This window comes from Cryptococcus neoformans (assembly GCF_000091045.1).
Source record: "Cryptococcus neoformans var. neoformans JEC21 chromosome 4 sequence".
In the NCBI taxonomy this organism is placed as follows: domain Eukaryota; kingdom Fungi; phylum Basidiomycota; class Tremellomycetes; order Tremellales; family Cryptococcaceae; genus Cryptococcus; species Cryptococcus deneoformans.
The window spans coordinates 1,295,001-1,313,238 of NC_006686.1; the positions used below are offsets into that span (position 1 = coordinate 1,295,001).

At 50.6% G+C, this 18,238-nt stretch overlaps 7 protein-coding genes across 7 annotated transcripts in view; 3 read left to right on the forward strand and 4 right to left on the reverse strand.

The window, feature by feature from the left end:
• Positions 1–611, forward strand: part of CND04700 (thiol-disulfide exchange intermediate, putative) — a 1,592-nt gene extending 981 nt beyond the window's left edge. Inside the window, exons 7-8 of the mRNA XM_024657075.1 lie at positions 1–292; positions 343–611. The exon at positions 1–292 is cut by the window's left edge and continues 279 nt beyond it. Of these exons, the coding sequence (XP_024512775.1) occupies positions 1–292; positions 343–431 (381 nt within the window). The 3' untranslated portion in view covers positions 432–611. The remainder of the gene's footprint in view (positions 293–342) is intronic.
• On the reverse strand, positions 591–5,414 carry CND04710 (expressed protein). The gene is made up of 4 exons (XM_024657076.1): positions 4,497–5,414; positions 3,467–4,443; positions 2,327–3,411; positions 591–2,270 (listed from the first exon to the last, which is right to left on the reverse strand). Exons 2-4 carry the CDS (start codon positions 4,109–4,111, stop codon positions 638–640), a joined length of 3,363 nt encoding a protein of 1,120 aa, XP_024512616.1. The 5' UTR covers positions 4,112–4,443; positions 4,497–5,414; the 3' UTR covers positions 591–637.
• A 6-nt stretch (positions 5,415–5,420) lies between these two features.
• CND04730 (hypothetical protein) lies at positions 5,421–6,707 on the reverse strand. Its single transcript, XM_570087.2, has 3 exons — positions 6,156–6,707; positions 5,942–6,103; positions 5,421–5,873 (listed from the first exon to the last, which is right to left on the reverse strand). The coding sequence occupies exons 1-3, from the start codon at positions 6,644–6,646 to the stop codon at positions 5,552–5,554; spliced, it is 975 nt and encodes a 324-aa protein (XP_570087.2). The 5' UTR covers positions 6,647–6,707; the 3' UTR covers positions 5,421–5,551.
• Positions 6,708–6,811: 104 nt separating this feature from the next.
• On the forward strand, positions 6,812–8,264 carry CND04740 (hypothetical protein). Its single transcript, XM_024657077.1, has 2 exons — positions 6,812–7,938; positions 8,086–8,264. The coding sequence occupies exon 1, from the start codon at positions 7,203–7,205 to the stop codon at positions 7,656–7,658; it is 456 nt and encodes a 151-aa protein (XP_024512615.1). The 5' UTR covers positions 6,812–7,202; the 3' UTR covers positions 7,659–7,938; positions 8,086–8,264.
• Positions 8,265–8,301: 37 nt separating this feature from the next.
• CND04750 (conserved hypothetical protein) lies at positions 8,302–9,619 on the reverse strand. The gene is made up of 6 exons (XM_570495.2): positions 9,443–9,619; positions 9,209–9,324; positions 9,007–9,160; positions 8,903–8,953; positions 8,545–8,676; positions 8,302–8,484 (listed from the first exon to the last, which is right to left on the reverse strand). Exons 1-6 carry the CDS (start codon positions 9,452–9,454, stop codon positions 8,431–8,433), a joined length of 519 nt encoding a protein of 172 aa, XP_570495.1. The 5' UTR covers positions 9,455–9,619; the 3' UTR covers positions 8,302–8,430.
• Positions 9,620–9,851: 232 nt separating this feature from the next.
• Positions 9,852–14,562, forward strand: CND04760 (conserved hypothetical protein). Its single transcript, XM_024657078.1, has 10 exons — positions 9,852–9,973; positions 10,024–10,149; positions 10,219–11,374; positions 11,428–12,331; positions 12,384–12,556; positions 12,610–13,008; positions 13,060–13,249; positions 13,307–13,869; positions 13,952–14,122; positions 14,176–14,562. The coding sequence occupies exons 1-10, from the start codon at positions 9,858–9,860 to the stop codon at positions 14,182–14,184; spliced, it is 3,807 nt and encodes a 1,268-aa protein (XP_024512722.1). The 5' UTR covers positions 9,852–9,857; the 3' UTR covers positions 14,185–14,562.
• A 451-nt stretch (positions 14,563–15,013) lies between these two features.
• Positions 15,014–18,100, reverse strand: CND04770 (Importin alpha subunit, putative). Its single transcript, XM_570493.1, has 11 exons — positions 17,953–18,100; positions 17,832–17,879; positions 17,510–17,691; positions 17,326–17,453; positions 17,159–17,267; positions 16,924–17,110; positions 16,709–16,872; positions 16,438–16,656; positions 16,001–16,377; positions 15,857–15,943; positions 15,014–15,781 (listed from the first exon to the last, which is right to left on the reverse strand). Exons 1-11 carry the CDS (start codon positions 18,019–18,021, stop codon positions 15,741–15,743), a joined length of 1,611 nt encoding a protein of 536 aa, XP_570493.1. The 5' UTR covers positions 18,022–18,100; the 3' UTR covers positions 15,014–15,740.
• Between the last annotated feature and the right edge of the window lie 138 nt (positions 18,101–18,238).

Consider the following 18,238-nt stretch of genomic DNA (forward strand, 5'->3'; position numbering starts at 1 on the left):
TTTCAAGATGCCGTTAAGCTGAAAGCCATCTCAATCTTTTCCGGTATCAGCCCTTCTCAAGCACCCAAAACAGTGAAGCTGTTTATTAACCAGCCCAACATCGGCTTCGATGATGCGGAAAACGAGGCGCCTGCCCAAGAATTGATTTTGACCCCAGAGCAAGTCAAAGGAGACAGAATTCCATTGCGATACGTGAGGTTTCAGAACGTGAGAAGCTTGCATATCTTGGTAAAGGACAATCAGGAGGACGAGGAGACCACCAGAATTGACTCAATTGACGTGTATGGTGCTCGTGAGTTAATATTCTTCTCAATGGGCGTCGACAACTGATTTGCGTCACAGAGGGTGAAAAACTCGACGCCGGTGTCACTTCACAGTCTTCTGCTGGTACCGGCAGTATGCTCGAGAAGCTCTTAGCTTCGGGTAAATAATTATTACACATCGTTCGCGCCATTAATATAAGTGTTTGGGTCACATCTCCCCATGTAGCTAAGCCCAATGTCTTTCCTGTTTTATACAAAGAACCTGGTATGGTAATAGAAACTGCTTTGTCATGGAGTTGATCATTCCTTTCGATATGAGTATAGACGTGTACATGTAAATCGAATGACCAATATATTCATTATACGTTACTGAACTACGCCCTCAGCCCCTTCATACAAACAGTCGCCGAACTTGATGATGACGCCTTGCTTCCCTTTGCATTCTCCTTCCCCTTTTGCTTTTCACTTCTCCCACCCAATGATACTTTTGACCCTCCTTGTTCATCTTGCAATAATACACTAAATCCCTTGACGGCCTTGGAAGTCGGTTTGGGATTGGTAAGACTCGTGCGATTTGCCTGCTTCTCCGCGATTACTTGGAGAGGCTTCAGAGGACTAGAACGAACTGTTGATTCGAGAGTACTACCCTTGCTATGCTGCACCGTCGATCTTATGGCAGGCTTCTCCACCACTGCTCTCCTTTCGCGATTATTCGCATCGATACTCCTCCACCGATTACGCTCATCAAGCTGCTTTGCGATTTTCATCTCCATCTTAGATGGCTGATACTCTCGTATTTTTAGAGGTAAGGTCTGTTCTCTGTCATTCAATTCTGACTCGATCCTCGAGGAGGCGGAGTACGTCGAGTCGGAAGATTGTTTAGGAAGCAATCGCTGAACAGGGGGATGAGGCTCCGAGATGCAGAAATGGCGGAGGTCTGTCTGCTCCCTTAAACCAAAAGTAGTAGAAGAAGGAGTCCTCGCCAAGGGAGGAGGATGAGGGTGAGAGACGACAGTGGGTAAGTCGGATGGTTGCCGGTATGCGGCCGGGATAGTGGGAATTGGCGGCCCATCTTTCGTTAAACCGCCAAGGTAGCAGTTGACAGATTTAGTATCGGCTATCGCGCTGCTTGCAGAAGTAGACACTGATATGTCGCTGGCACTCCTCAGTCTACCATTGGGAGCAGTAGAAGTCGAGAGTGACGGGGAAACAACAAAGTCTTCCCGAGTAGGAGTATCCATTGCCATCATCCTTTCCATCTCTTCCACAGCATCTTCCACTTCAGTGCCCATCGGGCTCGCAAGAGAGCTCCCCTTAGAATCTTGGAGGGTCCCAACATGTTCCGTGATCTCTTGCGCGATATTTTGATTCGAGGATGAGGCAGCAAGCTGTAGAGCGAGATGCATATCCTCCACACATGACCTGGAAAGAATCATGGAGGTTTCAGAGAAACTGTCCTCTTTATTCTCTGTTATGGGTGACAAGTTGAGGTGAGCTATGGTTAGGGAACTCGGTATGGGAGGGAGGTCAATACCGGCAGATTGAACGTCGTAGAGTAAGATGGGTCGAGATAACTCTTCAAAAGATTTGCGTACATCGGCTGTGAAATCTTCCTCCTTCAGCCTGGGCAGACCAAAGGAGGATTTATGGACCAGCGAGTGTTTACTCTCGGCGCTTTCGCCTTTCAACAACTTACTACTACTCTCCGCCGCATAGTATTCTGGTGATCTGGAAAAATCTACCGACGAGTTTTGATTGCAAATGTGGTGTTTGTTGCTTGGACGACGTGATTGATGTGGGGTTGACTGGTCCTTGAACGACAGATTGTCGAAGGAAGGAGCTCTAGGATAGCTGTTTTCAGCATCTACACTGTAGCCAAATTGCTTTGAAAGAGGTCGCTTTTGTTCAATAATGTCATTGCCTTGTTCGTCTGGTTGAGATGTATGCGGCGAACATTGGCTTGGCTCTTCGCTTGCGTCACTCCTAATGTCTACAGAGGGTCGCAGGCTATCATATAGTTTTGTTAGCGTACGGCATGCCATTGACGAAGCTCCGCGACTCACTTGGGCGTGACATTGTCGGTTAACCGGTCCAGCTCAAGTCCAGCGCCTTCTCCAACACTAGCTGCCTTGTTCAGCCGCTGATTCGACATTCGTTTTCCGAATATAAGGGTAGGTCCGTTCGACATCCTTCCTCTGGTTGCACGGTATATCTGAACGGCAGGAAGAGTGCTACCTTCGCCCGTCGAGTTGACACTCTGGTGCCCGCTTGTATGAGAAATCGGCCGGTCGGTATCAAAATTGGTGGCAGATAGAGAACGGAAGGAGTTGGCTGGTGAACAAGGAGAGGATGCACCATTAATAGTGCTTGCCTCTTCATACTGCCCCCTCGTTTTTCCTGTTGCTTCTGCATGGGTGAGTATACTATGTCGCCGCCCTTCGAAGAAACCACTGGTCCTTTTAGCTATCATGGAGACCACTCCTCCCCTAAAAATTTTGACAGTGTCTCTTTTTCTGGCATCGAGGGGCTGATTCACAAGTACACGCATTGCGGGTACCGGCTTGAACATTTCCGCCGCACGGGACATGAATCCTCCACCCTCAATGGCATGTCCGTTTTGAATCCAAACATCACAGCTTTTTCTTGATAAACTTTTCCTCATAGCCTCCTCAGCTTCCAAGTCCCGCATAGTAAAATTACCATATACTGTGTGTCGACGCTTAGGGCTACGGTCTGCAAAAGTTATGCGTCCTGGATGGCTTAACGAGCCGTCCTTGTCAGCAGCCACATAAGTAGTGAGCGAGGGTCTTCGATGGGCCAGCCTTGATATGTTTAGTTTGGTGTTGTGGATTTCGGATACAGATCCAAGCTTAGCCTGAGGAGGGGTGAGCTTGGGCGAGATAGACACAGGGAGAGAGAGCTGGGACTCCGATATCAACGCTAGAGATTTGTGGCCTGTGACGCCAGTGGATGCTGACTTTGTTGAGCCCTTAATGGCGCGGTGGTAGACGCTTTTGGAGAGTCTGTATCTCAAGATGTACGACGTAAGGAGCAAGAAAAGGGAGGGCAAGAGGAGAGAGACGAGGTAAAGAACGCGTGCGATATGTGTGAAGCGTCCGTGGTGGAGGAGAAAAGGGAGGCCAAGTGTCTGTTACGTAATACAATCAGGCACGATATGATGGGTGCGAAGGTGACTAACTCACGAAACAAGCAACGTTCCCAACCACAGCAACAATGCCCACTCCTCTTCCCGAAACACCCCATCTCTCAGCACCAGCCACCTGCTCATCTACAGGGACCCATACCTCCTCTTCTCCTCCTAACAACATTTCCATGCTCTCCTTCCCGTGCATGCTTGAGCTCATCTCCCACAAAGTACTGCTTCTCGCAAACGTCGGTGTTGGCGGAAGCGGCATGTTACTGGGGATTGGTGGTGGTGGAGGTGCACGATGGTCCGTTACACTGATACGGGAGCGTGCTGGTGTTTTGAAGTCGAGTGAATTGGCCAGAGTGGTGCCGCTAGCCGCAGGCTGGTTGAAAGATTGATAATTCTGGGTTCTCCAAGTGGACGATTGTTTAGCGGATGCCATCTCGATTGGAACATTGCCGATCGCGTCCATGGGAGTCGTCACTTTGGACGGAGCTAAGCTTATCCTGCTCTCCGCTAATTGCGAAGTGGAAATAGGGTAACTAGTAAGAGACTCGAAGCCTCGCGGCATAGGTCGGAATGGATCTGGAGAATAGGCTGCCAGCATTGAACCATCTGGAGAACAGATGGCCGACCCAGGGGTTGAAGTAAGGGTACCGGTGTAGGTAGTTGCATCTGAGGTCTTGGGGCCCACTTGCATTCGGGTCTGACCAGGTTTGGGAAGATTGGCATTGATAGCTGGGGAAGCTGATGATCGGGGTCGTGTTACGGCGGGCTCAGGGGAAGGGAACGACCATTCTGAAATGGTGGACTGGCTGTTTGTATCATGGGATAACCATGATCCTTCGTTGGAGATGTTCTGACGATCTGGCGAGGGATAATGGAAGGATGAGGGTGAGACAATTTATTGCTGTTCAAATTGCGGTGCCTTTAATGACGAGGAGGAAAGTTTGCTTTTGGGGGTTCTATACGAAGACGCAGCGTCTGTCTCGGATGAGTATTCGAAAGAAGAAAGAAGAGTCTGGCGGCGTGCTATCACATGACAGTCAGTTGATGAATATCGAATAAATAAAAGTGCCACACACAAGGCGAGGAAACCCAGCTGTCACTTCTTTTCAGTCGTTCCATCCCATTCGCATTTCCATCCAGACAAGTAGCTCCCGCTCTGAGCCCCTCTTCTCCCTTTTCGGTAAGAATGAAATCATTTTTCTCCTCATACATGCTCATCCTACTCTCGCCGCGCAACCGAATCATACCCTTTCTAGGCGTGCGCGCCATCTGCCATAGGCCCATAGCGCCACAGCCGACGAGGATTGCAATATAGGTCGCTGTCCACGCAAGGATGACATACCTCGCTGAATAATCGCCAAGCACACCTGCCAGAATGACTCCCACACACGTGGTTGCAGAGGACAAGGGTAAAATACGATGGTATAAGGTCGAGTGAGATATGCCTCCGACCCCAAAGATGGCCCTGCGAACCCCGGAAAGGCGACTCTTTGCATGTCGATCATAATGTGCTGGCCTCGATAGCATCACGAAAATTGCGAGCCAGGCAGCAGTGCCTGGTAAGAGCATCATGCTAACTGCTACTGCGGCCCACACCCCATTACCTCTGCCTTCTACACCCAATTTGAGGACGATCCATCCGGCCATAAGGCTGATGGCTGCTTCACAGATCAATAGCAACATCAACTTGCCTCTGACTCCCAGTCGAGAACCGATTTCCCGCAATGTCAGTGTTGAGTCTCCGTTGGGGCTGCCGGGGCGAGGAGGCAAGTTGAAGAATTCGCGAGGCAAGTTACGAGCCCTTTTGGGATGAGGGATGATCATTGATAGTTTGTGAAGCGGGATGGGAAGGTTGCTGACGAGTGCGAGGAGAGGTGTGAGGTGATAGAGGAGAAGTAGAAGAAGAATGAGGGCGGAGGGGATAGGGAGCAGGGCGAGGAGCATGGTGGCGCTGGGGATGAGATGCAAGATGGGAAGATGGCTGGCTGTTTGTTATATGTGTTTGTGCATTTGTGTGACGTAGAAACATCACTCAACGTCCCACACCGGCCACCCGTATATATACAATACAAAAACATCCCGGCCGCCGCGTCGCAGCCTGTGTATCTAAAAGCGCCTCGAATGGAATCGTCTACACCTCTTCCTTCGTCGCTGCTCGCCGGGCAAGCATGGCAGCGTCCAGCCTTCGCGCCTCTTCACCAGCCTCTTCGGCACTCATGCAACCTTCTCCGGTTGTTTCTCCATCGCTCGCACCCGTACTAGGGTCAGTAGTGCATCCTCCCATCTCGTCTTCATCAAACTCTCGCCGTCGACGCGCCCATTCAGCTTCGCTGAGCTCAGACTCTGCAGCAGTAGGGAAAGACGTTTGGATCGGCGCGTCGGGCGTAGTAGCGTAATGCGATGACAGAAGCGTAGTAAGGTTACGGGCGAAATCGACCAGTTGAAACACCAAGCTGGCGGATTTGATCGTCAGGCGGATCCAAAGGATGCATTGAGGAGTAAAAGGCGAGCAAGGACTCACGAGTGATTAGGGCCTATCCAACAAGACTTGCCCTTGACAAAGTCATAAGCATCTTGCATCACTCGAATATGTCCAAGGTACTGTGGCATTGCACCGGCGGCCGCGAGGGCCATGGTATACGCTATTGCCAGAGTGGCTGATCTTGATACGCCGCACTGGCAGCTGGACGATTGTCCATCAGTCGTCTGCCATATCGTTCCATAGATGCACTCACTGAATCAGTATTGGAGTTCCGCCCTGCCTCCCTTCCTCCATCCATCTGATGGTTTCCCAGAATCTCCACAGCCCTTCATTATTCTCAGGGGCCCTGGGATACAGCACGTCACCCAAACAAGCATCCGCTGGCAGATCTGCCAGGCCCAGCTCTCCATGTGACCATCTCGCATGGCAGTATTCCACATGGGGTCTCGTTCCATCTCCAACCACGGCGGGATATGTCCTGAGCTTCATTCTCCTCTTGGCGGTCTCCGCTGGCAGCGCGGACGGCCTTGGCCATCCAGAGACACGCCCTGGACCGGCGGCGTCAAAGGGATCCTCGACTTCTTGCGCGACATTCACCACTCTCACCGTATTTCCCGCCGTATTCCCGGCCCAGATATCCCAGCGACCGACGGACTCCTCGGCGCCGAGCCAGACACCAGGGAGAACCTCGATCGGGCCGTCGTGGTAGGGCTCTGTCTGGCGGAAGGGGTAGGCGGTGGGCATAGCAAAGGCGAACGTGGGCGGGAGCGGGGGGGAGGTGGAGGGGGTGGTGGAAGTGGAGGCTGTGGGGGAGGAGGAGGAGGGGGAGAGGGAGGCGGGGCGGGGGGCATACGGCGCGGGGGGCTGGGTGATGAGGGTGAGGAGCGAGGGGCGGCGTGGGCCGGGGGGGCGGGGGAGGGGGAGGGCGACGGGCTGGGGAGGGGAGGGCGCGGCGGCCGGGGAGCGGGGGAGAGAGAGGGAGAGCCGCTTCGGGTTTGGCCGACGGGCATGCAGCGGGGGGGGCGAGGACATCGCGTGGGAGAGAGTGGCCGGGTTAATAACGGGAAAGTACACGCAGCGGCGGTTATAAAGGAGCGACGAGCGTCACAACGCGTAGCGCACGGACACACGCAGCCGGAAACAAAAAGACCCGTCGCGCATCGCATCTCCTTTCATGCGGCGTAGCATTCGCTATCCATCGTGCCGATTTCCCATGGCTATAACACTGACACTGCCATTACTGACCACTGACTCTCATTACTGACCACTGACTGTCATCTACTAACCACTAACACGCACAATGCCCCCTGACCTCTTCAGGGACCCCCTCAAGCCCAGCAACGGCCTTACCCTCACCCCGTTCCACATACTCGCCCTCGCCCTTTGCGCCGTATCTCTCATCCTAACAAACCTTCTCGGCCCGAACCCCCTCTCGGGGCCTCTTACGCGCCTGTCTATCCTCCTCGTCCTTCTCCTCCTCTCACACCATTTCATTCTTTACATGCTCTCCTACCATTCCGCCTCGTTGGCCAAAGCGCACGAAGAAGAAAAGGCAAGAATGGATCCCTTGGTGAAGAGTAAGATTGAACAGAAAAAGAGCGACTGGGAATACCCGGACGCCCACCCTAGTAAATTCCTGACGACCAGGGAGGGGAAGCCACGACTTTTCCCGTTTCCCCTCGGACTGGCCGGTAGGGGTGCAAGTAAAGAACTGTGGTGGGAAGCGGGGAATAGTTCTCACATGCAAGTGTTCTAGGACCGTCATTCTGTGCAAAGTGTCTGGAAGAAGCGCTGCTGACAGCAAGTGTGTCCCTTAGCGGCCACTACAACCAACGCGAGACGCCTGCTGCCAGGGACCAACTAAAAGCCGAGATGGAAGCAAAGGAATCTGCACGACAGAAAAGGGCCAAAAAGACAATCAAGGAATTTGAAACGGCTAGGCAAAAATGGACGACAAGGTTGACCAACCTTAAAGTTTTAATGTCTATTATATCTATTGGTCTCGGTAGGTCGTCTTGACCCAGTCGATCCAACCGCTGAACGGAGCTAGTCAGCAAGAAGATCGCGGTAGGATGTTTGATGGCGTGGATATACTACATCGTTGTCGGATACCTCACTGGCCTATTGGCTGTGCCGAAAGACGATGAAGAGAAACCTGCAAAGGAAAGGAAAAAGATACCCACGGCATGTCATTCAGCAGTCCCATGAGCAATCTCCACTGACTCCCTTGTGAAAACTACACATAGACGCCGGGCATGGCAATCACCTATCTTTACGAACCTGACGGCAACAGCGTCAAACCGGCCGGCAATATACCAACCAGAGCACCGAGCCACCGCCTTACTACGACCTACGATAGTCGATATGCCTCGTAAAAAACGCATCTCACAGAAATCATGGTTACATCATCATTTATGCATGTTGTATTCAATTTCTGACAATAGTGTGTATATGTTAATGTAGTCTAATACAAGGATTCCCAAATTTATGCTTTGGTGTCGCGCACACAGCCATACCATATAATTACCTTACTCATCTCTTATTTGACCAAGATAGTCCTTCTTAATAGTTCCGATCGCAAACTGAACTCACCTCTCAGTTTGGGATGCAACAGGAGCACGGTTCGAGTGGTATAGACTTACCATATCATTCGCTTCTACTCTACAACCTACAATTTGTATTCGCACTTTGGTATCCTTTTGAATAATTTCGTCATTTGAACGATAGCATGGCGGCGAAACGCTGGGGTCGAATTTCATATCCGAGTGAGTAAGCTGAGGATCGGGCAGTCAGCAAACTTTGATCAGACTCTCAGTCATTGCACTCTAGAAATAATAAGGAAATAAAAAGATCAGGAACTAATCGATCAATTACTACAAGATCGTCCCGCATAAATCAACATTCCCGAAAGATCTGTTGTCCCTATGCATAATGTTCATCATAGATGGAGAGGGGTGGGGATGCTCAAAGAGGGCAAGTGAAAATGAAACTGTGACTTACATGACAAGAGACGAACACTTGTAATGGCCCGACCATCGCAAAGAAGCCCATCTGCAAAACAGTCAGCCGTCGGACAATGTGAAAACAGATGCCAAAAGACTCGCCTTGTTGACATTGACAACCTTGGCATCCACTACTTCACCCTTGAAGGGCTTCATGACGATGGCAGTATACCTTGTCTTAAACTTTGCTTGACCTGTCGATGGGATGATCTTGCCTTCACCTATGTCTGTTATGGTGATGACCGAGATGATATACCTATCCTCCATGTCAGCGTCCGAGCTGTGACGAAAATGAACAACATACCCATGTTTACCGCTACACGTTCCTTCAACATCCTCATAAAGCTTCTGACGGAGATAGTCTTCAAGCTGGGCACCAAAGTAGGATGGATGAAGTAGGATTGTATGAGTAAGTTCTCGCTATGCAACCAAAATTTTTCGGGCAGAGAAAAAACACAGTCGGGCAGGTTCGGATGCAAAGAAAGCAGTAAACGTGTCAGCGCGAATAGCAAGGCTTTCGCGCAAGGGTGGTACCAACCAGGAAGAACATCCTGAGAGGTTGTTTGCAGTTTTTTTTTCTTTTTCTGGCCTGATAGGGGAAAAAAAAGATGGAAAGAGAAAGATGGGTATGATCCTATACCTTCCGTGGACCGAGGTGGGAAGAGTTCGGGCGGATGGATGGATGACAGTTGGGTGTCTATCCCTGCATGGATGAGAAGAAAAGAGAGGAGAGGTGGATGGATGGATGAAGGAAAGAAGGAAGGAAAGCAAAGGGGGAAGAGATCGTGGATGGAAGGCGCCAGAAGCATCATGCGAGGGCAGAAGTGATAAGGAAATCCACGTGGGATATATTACGTAAGTTGCCATGCGCCTCCACCTTGTCTCGACCGTGGCTCTACGTAGGCGAAAGGCAGTGCGTGGAAGAGTGTGCTCCATAGCAACCTCCCCCCGCCATGGCACAACCCCCCCCCACAGCACCCCGGAGCAGCCTCTCTCCAGAAAAAGCACCCCTCAGGCAGAGAGAAGGGAGAACGCCGCCGCCCGCCCCGAGCGCTGCGTATGCACGTCGGTGAGTCGTCTCCCCACGCCCCTCCGTCCGTCGCTGATGCCCAGTCGCAGCGCAAGAGAGATAATAGACGACGAAATGGGCGTGCCCACCTACAAGCCCGTGATGGACGCAGAGGACGACGCCGCCGCCAGTGCCAGCAACAGCGTCGCTACAGGGTATCGGCGAGCGAGGGCCGGGTAAGTCGTCGCAGCGCCGTGTTGCGAGTCCAGCAGGTGCCGTCGCTGACTACGGGTGCGTCTTGGCAGAACAATGCCTTCCAACCTCCAGGAAGCCGCTTCCCGGCTCACTCCCGAGGTGGACGACGTTGACCAGCCTACAAGTGCCACAACTGTCACCTCTGAAACTCCCACGAATCCCGCCTACGCCCGCACTTCTGCTCTCTCCCCGGCTTACCCCCAGACGGCGTCACGCCCCGCTCTGCGGCACACTGCTTCGTCGGCGGCCAATCTCGAAACTCCAGCGGCCCACGCGCCTAACCGTCTTCGTTCCGGCTCGCTCACCTTGCCGGGTGCCGGTCTAGGTGATGCTTTCGGACACGGCCCATTCAGTAATGCGTGGTTGTCTAACCCTGGGTTGACCACGGCGGCGACGACCCCTGCCAGGAGCCCTCTCGGGCGGCGCATACAGCCCGCTGAAGAAGACTTTTCGTTCTATACCTCGGCCTCAGAGTCCGCCGCTAGTCTAGGTACAGACGATCTCAACTTTTCCACTCTCGATTACCTCGGTTTGGCCGACGTTTCGGATCATCTGCCTCCAGCAAGTATGTCCGAACTTCGGAGCCAGACTCAGCGCGCCATTGCCTCCTCTGGTCCTGCCAGCCGTCTTCGAGCAAGTACCGTTTCCAACTTTGCCCGTCCATTCCGACCCAGCGTGACATCAATGCATTCTTTCACCCAAGAAACAAATCCTTACGACAATGGGCAAAGCGAAGAAGAGATGCTTGCGAGAGCGATTGAGAACCTTGGCGTGTATGACACGTCGTCGTACATGTCTAACCCTCAATTGGCCAACCTCTACCCACCAACCAATCTGTTCAAAGACACCCATCGGCAACGCGCGAGCACAATCGGGGCCCTTGAAAATCCGCACCGAAGAGGGCTCAACCGGTCAGCGAGCTACCTCGCCAGTATTCCCCAGTCTCCTATGCAGGCTGAGCTGGCAGCGCTTGGTGCGTATGGTTATGCTGCAAGATCAAGGGACTCCAGTCGTGCTGGCAGGCTTTCCATTTCCTCCCATACTAGTCGAACTGGTACCCCAGAGGATAAGGGATCCTCGACACCCCAGGTACCCACAAGAAGCCTGTGGATCGGTAATCTGGACGTTAACGCGACTAGCAACGCACTGTTTCAGGTGTTCGCACCCTATGGTGCCATCGAGAGTGTCAGAATGTTGCCAGAAAAGGTATGCCTGCTAATGGAAGTGGCGACAACGATGCTGACATGTGCCCACTATAGACCTGTGCATTTGTCAATTTTATGGACAAGGTTGATGCCATTCGAGCTCGAGACGACGTTTTGAATCGCCTTGGTGGTCACGTATCTGCTCTCTCCGAGACCGCTCCCGTGCGCATCGGTTTTGGCAAAATTGATTCTGCACCCAACGGTCCCACTGTAAGCGCTGTTGCACCCGCTCCACCCGGTCTTGTTTTCACTAGTGGCCCACCTCTTTCCGCTACTCCCATCGTTTCAATGTCCTCCGCCCTCACTTCCATCCCGGGTCCTGGTGCGTCGGTGACCGTCCCGCCCCAAACTGCGACCAACATGATATCTTCGCCTGACCAAAACGATCAAACCAGCGCACTTCCCACTAGGGCTCTGTGGATAGGAAGCATACCGAGCACGACATCGGCCTCTACTCTTCTGCAGATATTTACTCCCTTTGGGCCGGTTGAGTCTTCGCGTGTGCTTCAGAACAAGTGCTGCGGATTTGTCAACTTTGAACGGCTCGACTCTGCCGTCTCAGCTCGTAATGCACTGAATGGACGCGACATCCTCGGCTCCGATGTGGGACCTATCCGCATTGGCTTTGCACGTGTCCCCACCCGCTCCCCTACAATCTCCACAGCCCATTTGGGACTTCCTGCTTCGCCTAGCGACTCACCCACCAAACTTGGTGATGCGCTTAACAGTGTCCTGGGTGCAACCTCTGTGTCTACCGAACAGCAAATGTCTGTTGAAGGAGGAGGATTGGAGAATTATAGGAGCCCGTTGGTGCTCGACCTGGTCAAGCAAGGTGTTCATGAACAGGTGCTTGAGAAGGGGTTGGCAGGGGAAAATGGCAATGTTTCAGACCAGCAGATGATCATGCAGGTCCTGAGTAGTCAGCCGGATGAAGATAGTGACATCAAAGCTGCAGCTGGTCAGTGATATTTCTTTCAATGTTGAAGTCGGTTGTACTGAACAGGGGCTAGATGCTCGTCCACCTGCCACTTATTATACCTCCATCCCCCCTCCCGCTGATCGATCTATGAGAAGATTCGACACTGGTAAACTTAAGGAGGTTAGGAAGAAGCTTGATTCTGGGCAATGTAGGCAGGACGAGATTGATGAAATCACCAAGGACTTGATGGAAGACTGTGCAGAGGTAGGAATTTGCGCGATTTGACTCTCAAAATCAAAATCTAACGATGATCGTAGCTTTCAAGCGATTTCATCGGTAACACCATCATACAAAAACTGTTTGAACGCACTTCTCATGCGCTCCGGATCGCCATGCTTGAACGCATCGCCCCTCATCTCGCTACCATCGGTGTTCACAAGAATGGCACGTGGGCTGCCCAAAAGATTATCGAATGCAGCTCCACGGATGAAGAGCGCGCCATCGTCGTGAACAATCTGAGGCCATTTGCCCCCCCTCTGATGTGCGACTCTTTGGGTAACTATGTCTGTGCTGGCACCTTGAGGTTTGGGGAACCGTTTAACCATTACGTATTTGATGCGATGATCGACAGAATGTGGGACATTGCGCAGAATAGGTTTGGAGCGAGGTGTATGAGAACTTGCCTAGAGAGCCCCTACACAAGTCTGTACCAAAAGGTGAAACAAGCCTTTGATCGGAATCGAAGTTAGCTAAATCCCGCTTTGCAGAAACGAATTTCCACCAGTATTATCCTGAATTCAATCCCTTTGGCCACCAACCCCAATGGTGCCCTTCTTTTGACCTGGCTGGTGGATTCGTCGAATCTTCCGGGCCGGTACAATCTGTTGGCGAATAGATTTATCCCGCATATTGCTCATCTCTGCACCCATAAGCTAGCCTCTCTGACTGTCCTGCGCAGTAAGTCCTTACGTCAACTTACAATGTTCAAGTCATAGCTGACAAGAGAGATGCCAGTTATTACCCAAACTACTGAGCCGCAAGCCAGCACCAACCTTGTTCAAGCTATCTTTACGTCCACCAATGATCAGACTCTTGTAGAAATTCTGTCCGACGCTAACAACGGTAACCAAGTCATTGGCAAAATCATTGCTGTCAATACCATCGCAGAGGATCAGAAGAAACAAATGGTCGAGGCTGTCCGTCGGGTTTTACCGAACATCAAGGCATCGACAACTCCGCCTTACCGCATGTTGCTCGAAGCCGTTGGCTTGCCCGTTCCTGCGGGCTATGCCAGTGCTTCCCCCTTTGGACGAAACCCGACACCTCAATGGCAACCCAACAGACAACAACAATTTGGTCAAACTTACTATCCATACCAACCAGTAAACGGTGCTAGTTATCAAGCTGTCAATGGATTGGGCAACCTTTCGCCATTGTTGATTCCTCAAACTATGCCTTTGGGCCAAATGAGGGGAAATCCTCAACCGGGTAAAAGCCCAAGGACTCCAGCTGCTCGACAAGGAAGGCTGAGTAGTCCCGGTTCCATGATGAGCCCTGCATCGGATCCTTTCAATCCCGTAAGTCAATTTGTCCTCGGCTCTCGCTTGTCAAGAAGCGGAGTACTGTATTGGCCGATATATTGACTTCATGTCGTAACAGTTCGCTTCCCCAAGCATCGATTTGCAATACCCTAGTCAAGGCAGTATGCGCATGGGTTCCACGCTTAGTCAACCCCCAGTTACTTTTGACCAACAACCTGCCGTTGGCGGATTGGGAATGGGCGGGCAAGGGCAGGGTAATGGGATGATGTACTATGGGCAACAAAGTAGTGTGAGCTTTATTATGATCCGTGGACTGTGAAATTCTGTGCTGATCTGTTTTAGGGGTGGTAACCGGTTCCAATGCCTGTTGCGGCCAAGCTGGTTATTACCAGTGAAGGAGGCAGGACTTCGCAATCTACTCACCAAGGCGTTCAAAAACGGATTCGAAAACTCGCATACTGCATGATTCAATATCTCATCTGTAAAAAAGCCACTTCTCTTCTTTTTCTCTTTCATCTCCTACTTGTAACTTTCGCCGGGTGCGAAAGAATGAAATGACGTCGAATCAACGAGAAAAAGACAAAAATTCAAACTTCGGGCGACATCTTCTTTAACGCAATATCTCAAAAGGTCTAGGGCAGTTGAAGCGGTTGAGGCGGTGTGACTATATATACAATAGATAAAACAAGAAAATGAAACTGAGCAAATATATGCATTACTGACTGTGGCTATACCTCGTTTGCAAAGGTCATGATCATGTACGCTCTGACGGTGATTACATAGCTCATTTACGATACGGATGAGTAGTAATTAAGTAGTCTTCTTGAAGGAAAGGCGTGGGCGCCCGCACTTCCGTGCATAATATAAAACGGTTCATCTGTTTTTTTATTATTTTAACTGGAATGTTGTCTGCAAACGAGGTCGTCGAGAACAAAAGTCTCCCTTGAAATTCTTTTCATGATGCGGTCAACTGCTGTTTTTACAAGATTACCTACGTTCAGTTAGGCGAGAGAGCAGCAATCTTGCACATCTTGCAGAGGGAGAGTCAGGAAATGGGCCTTGGGGTTGAAATAGGCCATTGTTATGTGTAGATGATAACAAAAAACAGGCGCCGGACAGATCGATCGAGCGATTGGATTGTTATTATTCCGAAACAAATACGTACGAAAAGTGAAAGATATCAAGTGCTCTGTTCATTCCCTCGCCTATCAAACGAAGCTTGAATATCAATTGCCCCCTCCCTTCTCTCTTTCCTTGCCACCCCATAGCCCTACTACATAAGGAGGTACACACTGTAAAATATTTCCCAGGAAAATAAGCCCCACGAAGACTCACGTCTTCTTCGATCGCAGAAGCATAAATAAAAGATCCGCCAATTTCGTACCATGATTAGTATACGAAAGAGGTTTTTGTTTATAAATTTTTTTGAAAAAAAAAGCGTGAAAAAGACAATTGTAAGAAGGCTGCTTGCACGTCTTAACTAGTCTAACGAAAACCATAGCCAATGAAAGTACGAGATAGAAACGATGCTAATGAAAACTTGGTTCTTGTATGTGACTGTCATGGGTGAACGGGGAATGGAGGAAGCGCATAAATGAAGGGTCTGAATAAAGCAGTTGCCCCTCGCTTACGAATGTTTGGCAAAAAGAAGATAATGATGGTATGCTGGGAGGAACCCGCAAAAAGGGTGGCAAACGTTCCTTGAATCTCACAATCCGCGGAAATTACGTGAAGCTCGCTAAGATGATAAAAAGATGGTCACGAAGAAGAGGCCCATCGGTAGCAGTGAATGTAAAAAAATGAATAGGAAACTTGAAGTCGGTGTACATGTTTCAAGAGCCGAAAAAGTGAGGAATATAGTGCGGGTGTAAATCCTCGGGCTCGAGAGAAGGTGAAGGGGCTTGGCTCTACTGGCCGCCGAAGTTGAAGCCACCCTGGGGAGCAGCAACTGCAAGAGACAGGGTAAGCGCATACAACAAAAAAGGAAGACTTCAAACGTCAAACGTAGATTAAGGCAACATACCATCGGATTGGAAAGCGTACTGGCCAGAAGCGTCGACGGCAGGGGCGGCGGCATCAGCTTCCTCCTCTTCCTCATCGGGGAAGAACTCTATAAACAATCGTCAGCCCAGTTAGATGATATCTTAAGACTGATGTTTAAACGTACTGTCCATGATGTAGAAGCATTTTTTGTAGATTTCCAAGTTCTCATGATGTTGCAAGTTGTGAATAGCAACCATACCGCCAGCCTCTTCAATGTACTGCGCATACTTGTTCACGCCACCGGGACCCGCCGCATCCTTATCAACCTCTCCAACCTTGAGGATGTTCTCAAGACCGTCAAGGGCAACTTGAATTATTTTGTTGTCCATAGAAGTAAGAAGGTCACACATGGGCTTGATGCAACCCTGAGAGACGAGGTATCGGATTTGGTTAGGTTCCTGGAGACCACCAGAAGTGGCATTGGAGATGGCCCAACATGCTTCCTTCTTGGTTTTGAAATCAGCGTTGGCGAGGATGTTGATGAGGGGAGGGACAATGTTACTGGCATCAAGTGGTCAGGAACCATTATTGTGAGATGACATGGGTATTACTGCCACTCACGCATCGATGATGGCTTGGATCTGCATGGGAGAACCCGCGGTGATGTTGGAGATTGTCCAACAAGCCTCTTTCCTGATGCCTTCTTTGGGAGAAGATAACAAGCTCAAAAGAGCGGGAAGCGCACCGGAAGAGATGACGACCTGAGTTTGGAGGTCGTCACCAGTGACAATGTTGCCGACAGATCGGAGAGCAGGAGTTTGGACCGCGGTAGAAGGATGCCTAGATCCAACTAGTTAGTCGCAATATCCAATTACAAAACATAAATACTCACATGAGGAGGTCCACTAATCGCCTGCAAACGCCGCTTTCGATAACAGCCTGTATCTTATCGTTGGAGCCGTCTGAAAGATACGAAATGGCCCAACAAGCATCAATTAGAACCTCATCATCGAGAGAGTAGATGAGCTTGGTAAGAACAGTGAGGGCAGGCGAAATCTGCATAGATCATTAGCAGGTATTCTAAAAAGGATCAGGCAGACGACATACGAGCTCCCATTCGGGCTGGGGATTCTTGCCTCGACAGAAATTACTCAGAGTCCAAGTGGCGTTCCTAATCATCGACAGCTTGTGGTTCTCGTTGAGGAGGCCAAGCAAAGGCTGAAGAGCACCCTCCCCAAGAACGTAATCTCGACATTTAGGAGAGTCACCCGCAATGTTACCAAGAGCCCAAACCCTTGTGAAGAGATTAGACTGTATTCACAATTCCCGTGGGATCACTTACGCTTGCTCCCTCACATCGAGAACACTGGAAGAAAGGAGGGCGATGAAGTGCGGTACAGCGCCTGCACCAATAACTACTTGAGTGTGTTCAGAAGTTCCAGAGGCGATGTCTTTCAAGATAAAGCTATCAGCTCCGAGCGGAGTGTATTTCTAGCAATGTAATCTCACTGGTCAAAGCCCAAGCAGCCTCAAATTGGAGCATTGAGTTAGTGCTGGATAAAAACTCGACGAATCGGGGCACGACGCCGCATTGAATGACTTTGTCAATCGGTGGATTTTTTTCCTTTGAAAGAAGTCTAATATATGTAGTAAGCAGACCTGAGAAGGCAAAGCCCCTTATACACCGACTCACTTTCTGAACTTCATGGTAGCATCCAGCTGGGCATTGGCATCCTCGCTGTAAACAGCTTGAAGCATTCCAGGAAGGACATCACCAAGGGCTGTAGAATCCATGGAAGCCTCATCGTCGGATTCGATGCCTTCGTCGGTAATGACAGATTGAAGGTTTCGTCGCTTGGCAAGGTTTTCTTCTCGCTACAGTAGCACAAAACGCTGGTCAGCATACAAAATATTCCGTGCTGGCCACTCTGATGCAGGACCCAACTGCTTGACAGCTTTGATTGGGCATGGAAAAAGTGCAATGTAGACTGTGGCGAGATGATTTGAAGGCTAACCTTTTGACGACGGATTTCAACCTGCTGTTCCTCCCTTCGGCGACGGAGCTGTTTAAAGGTATGAAATATTAGCACGCTGCCATAATTTAGGGCCGTGTTTTGGCCACCGAGACATCCGCACCTCTTGTGCTGAGAACTGGGTCTTTCCCTTGAAGTTGTTACGCCTGTGGTCGAGGTTCCTGGACTCCATTGTGGGGTACGATGGCGCAGTCGTTTGATAGATAATCGAGGACGGAAGCAAAGAAGGAAGGAAAAGAGAAGGAAATTGGGGTGAAAGAAGCGTATGGATGTATGGCCAGTTCCCGCTGGACAAACCAGAGGCGCGTGCTCAGGGGGGGAAGAATTAAATTTTGTGTTTACGTAAAAAGACGTCACTGTTGATCGGCCTAGAGCGTGCCCTGGAAGAC